The 4,386-nt window shown below is 42.0% G+C and overlaps 1 protein-coding gene across 1 annotated transcript in view; it reads left to right on the forward strand.

Moving 5' to 3' along the window:
• Nucleotides 1–3: 3 nt before the first annotated feature.
• The window catches only part of LOC103769359 (probable JmjC domain-containing histone demethylation protein 2C), a gene marked incomplete at its 5' end in the record, with an annotated part of 25,649 nt that continues 21,266 nt past the window's right edge, over nucleotides 4–4,386 (forward strand). Inside the window, 2 exons of the mRNA XM_008936552.1 lie at nucleotides 4–703; nucleotides 3,370–3,571. Of these exons, the coding sequence (XP_008934800.1) occupies nucleotides 4–703; nucleotides 3,370–3,571 (902 nt within the window). The remainder of the gene's footprint in view (nucleotides 704–3,369; nucleotides 3,572–4,386) is intronic.

Below are 4,386 nucleotides of genomic sequence, written 5' to 3' on the forward strand. Positions count from 1 at the left end.
GGCAAGGCGGGCAGTGCCAGCGCCGCTCCGCCCGGCGCGGGGTTCTCCGCCCCCGCCGACTTCGTCCATTTGAAAAAGCACAAGGCAGCGTTGGCCGCGGCGCAGTTTAAAAGTAGTAACGCCAGCGAGACGGAGTCCAGCTCTGTGAAAAATCAGACGTTTTCGACCTCTCTCTCCCTAGACAGTGCTATCGTCTGTAATACAATAAACAAAGCGAACTCTGTAGGCAGTGGGCAAACTTCCCAGACGAGTCAGCCAAACTACCACACTAAACTGAAAAAGGCTTGGCTCACAAGACATTCGGAGGAAGATAAAAACACTAATAAAAAAGAGAATTCAGGGAACAGCGTTGCAGAAATTATTAAGCCATGTACTGTCAATTTAATAGCTTCTACATCGAATGATTTGCAAAACAGCATAGACGGTAAAATCTTGGCGGATAAGTTTGTGAAGGAAGATAAGCACCCTAGGAGAAAAGCAAAACGAACTTACGAGTCTGGCTCTGAAAGCGGAGACTCCGATGAAAGCGAGAGCAAGTCAGAGCAAAGGACTAAACGGCAGCCCAAGCCAACTTACAAAAAGAAACAAAATGATTTGCAGAAAAAAAAGGGTGATGCGGAGGAAGAAGTAAAGCCGAACGGTGTTCTTAGCAGGAGTGCCAAAGAAAAAAGCAAGCTGAAGTTGCAGAGCAGCGGTAACAGCAGTGAGTATATTAATCTGATTTGGAAGAGACAGACTAATGTGAAGTATGAATCCAAGAGGCTTGTCGTGCATGATAGCTGGGAAAAGAGTTAAAAAGCGTTCTTGTGTAAATGAGCAGATCCAGATTTATCTGTCTTGAGGCCATTTGAAATGTCCTGGTGTAAGAAATTCAGCTTTTTGTGTGTGTGGTAACAAACTGGTTCTTGGCCTAAAAATAAGCAGTAAGCAAACTGGTTTATGCTGCCCATCAGAATTCAACAGACTGGTGTGCCACTTGCATCGAGGTGCATTTTTTTTTTAATATCTGATGCATTTATTTTTAGCGCAGTACTGGAGGGAGAGGTTCTCTATTGTTGAACTTTAATTCGTCCTTTGATCAGGGAGCCAGAGGCAGTTCCTTGAGAGCCTGATGCTACTCTGTTGTGATTTGGTTAATGTAATGAAAGGTTTGAGGGAGAGTCATTTCACGCTCCTAACTAGCATGTGTATTACATGGAGTTAACACCCCTCCTGTTTAAGGAATAAAGAAATTTAGGGAAATACAAATTTCCATTTGAATATTGTAGCATGTAGCAGATTTTAACTAGATTTATGTGAAAGGAGAAACTGGTCTGACAACATGAGGGATTTTGTTTAAGAACCTACCATATTTTTAATCCAAATTTATTCTCCAAGGACTATTCCTTTTGTCTTTGTTCTGTTTGAGTATGAGAAAGTCTACCACTGAATTACTTTTCGCAAGAGTTTTGTAAGTACCGGTAGTGAGAAAATGAGTACTGCTCCCTGTAATTGCGTTCTCTGGCTTTTCACTGCCCAGTGTATAAGGTTGCTCCTGTGGTATCTGAGAGTATTTGATCCCCAAGTTGTACGGGGTGCTGGAAGTGTTGCGGTCTGAGGTATTCTGGCTTGGCTCCAGTGGTAGTAGTATTGCCTTCCCCCCCCCTCCACTGGAGGGACAATCAAGAACATGCCTGTAAATTCTTTCTCAGTTTCACTTCTTAAACTGTAAATCTATGTATGTGACATGTTAGGTCATTATGACCTTTGGGGTGTTGCAAAAGACTTCTTGTGGGTTTGTTGTAGAAGCCTTGCTTACCTAAGTTAAGGAAAGGCAGTGACTTCTTTTGGCCAGCAGTACCTGAGTATAAAAGTGGTATATGATAATATACTATGGAACTGTTCCATAGAACTTAGTGAGGAAATGGATAGGAATTGGTACTGTGTTCTGTTGTGATTCACACAGCTTGTGTCCTGCACATGAACTGGTATCTTGGGGAGCTACATTGTAATTTCTGAGGGAGAGCTGGTCAAGAGATTTTCTTGCGAAAAGGACCTTCCAAAAATATATATACAAAAACCTAGTTAACTTTGAGGAGCTTTCAGGAGAGAGCCATAGGATGGCTACTTGAGCTCCCTGTAGGTGTCTGAAGATAGCTATGCTTCAAGATCTGGGGCTCAGTGATAGTTTCACAACATGGGTAATATCTGGATACTGCTGGGGTTGAAAACTGCTTTGTCCCAGTGCTGTTTTGGAAATCCCTGGGAGCCTGTGTGCTAGCCAGAGCGCTCAGAGCTCCAGGCTGTGAGCAAGACTCCCTCCTGCAGAGCAAGGCGTTTGACAGCCCTGCAAGCCTTGGGCGTCTTCCAGGTTTTTGCCCACAGAGCTTGAAGCCTAGCAGTTCCCAGGTGACACCCAAGATCTCTGGTTCCAAGACAGCAAACATTGGTTTAGACAAGCAAACCTGGACTATGGCCTTTTCTACTCTCAAGTTTGAATCTTAGTTACTGTCATGCTGCTTGGGTGAGCTGGGAGTGCATTTGTAGGCTGTGAACTGAGGCATCAGCAGTCTGTCGCTTGCAGAGTTTACACAACTCGCGTCTGGCAAAATAGGGATCTGAACCCAGGTACCAAGTCCAAAGTTAGCACCCTGACCTCTCTATCATCCTGCATCAGAGCCCTGTGTACAGGACATGAACTTTGAAGAGCAGTGGTAGCTGAAATGACAGATGCTTCTATCTGCAGATAAAACTAGTGGCACTTTTAAAAGTCATTAAAATGAAAGCCTGGTTAAATAACAGGGTTCAGTTTCCAAATGCATATGTGAAAATTGCATGTGTTGCCCAGTAGATATGCTCCTCCTGTAACTCTGTGTCAGATCTGCTGACTTTCATATCAAAAATGGAATTGTACTGCTTAGCCTTGCAAAGCCAACAAGCCTGACGAGGGAGTAAATGGATTCTGTTCTTCCTTATGCCGGATATTTTACAGGAAAATCAGATGAGTTCCATGTGAATAGAGCTGCTCTTCTGTAACCCTATCTATTTTTTACCTTCAGCAAAAGTAAAATTTGAAGAAGTAGGATTTTATTTTTTTTTTTTAAGCTCTGCTTTCATTAATTAGTATGTTGCTTTTTTTGCATACATCTTCACTTGAAACAGAATTCCAGCCTTTCTTGGGTTATTGTGTTTCTTTGCTTGTTTTTTAACAATGACATTCTGAAGATTATTTTAGTGGAATATTTGGTCAATAATGCACCTACTATAAGAGAAAATAGCGTCTTAGGTAACACATGTACTTTCAAAACTGTTGAACACTGACTGATCTGACTGAGTTCTGTGGAAAAAGGTCTGCCAGGAGCTTACCTGAAACTCCCCTTCCTTTTGCAGCTGGTATACCTCGCTCAGTGTTAAAAGATTGGCGCAAAGTAAAGAAGCTGAAGCAAACAGGAGAGTCCTTTTTGCAGGATGATTCTTGCTCTGAAATAGGACCAAATTTGCAAAAATGCAGAGAATGTAGGTTAATAAGAAGTAAGAAGGGAGAAGAACCAACTCACTCGCCAGTATTTTGTAGATTTTACTACTTCCGGCGGTAAGTACAGCTATTTTCCAGAAAATGTGGTGGTTTAACTTTTAAAAATGGTACTGACGAAGGACTCACATGCTTGAAAGCTCATCTGATTTTTCTGGCTCAGTCAGTCTGCCTGATAAAAGACACTGTCTAGTTTAACAGTATTTACATTTCTATTTCTTTTGTGGATTGACTTCATTGGTGTTTAAAGCTTTGCAGCAAAGACATCAGAACAGCTGCCCAGTGTACCTTAGGCAAGCAGAAAATAAAGCACATCACCATTCCACAGGTGTCTGACATTTGAAGTGGGATTTTCAAAGGGCAAGCTTTAGTTTTTCTGGACAAGTTGTACAACCGCGGAGTTGCACTTAACTAGTAATTATTCTTATGCCAGTATAGGGAGGGGGTGCTGCTCAAATTTTCTGGGAGTTTTTCTGAGGTATTGTGACCTCCTTTTCCACAATTAATGGCCAGTCAAGGAAAACTCCCAAGTTGGGAAGAAAATTTCCCAGGATGCAGCGTGTAGGGTATGAGTTGCAGGCAGTGCAGCTATGGACACAGAACAGAAAAGGCTTTCATGTGTGTGTGGGTTGTGTTGTCAGTATATATCCAACTGGTCTTGGACAGGAAATTGTTCCCTACATTTGGTTTAATTTTCTTCTATGATGAAGCTTTAGTTACAAGACTTAGTTGTCCTATGGAAGTCATTTCAAGTTCAAGGTTGGACTTGGAATACATTCTTCATAAAGATATTTGCTTCCTAATGTGTCAGTGTCAGAATTTTGGGGGTTTCCTCCTGTATAAAGGTGAGAACATAAGTAATAAAATTTTCCCTA

This window comes from Merops nubicus, unplaced genomic scaffold (assembly GCF_000691845.1).
Source record: "Merops nubicus isolate BGI_N331 unplaced genomic scaffold, ASM69184v1 scaffold13163, whole genome shotgun sequence".
Classification (NCBI taxonomy): domain Eukaryota; kingdom Metazoa; phylum Chordata; class Aves; order Coraciiformes; family Meropidae; genus Merops; species Merops nubicus.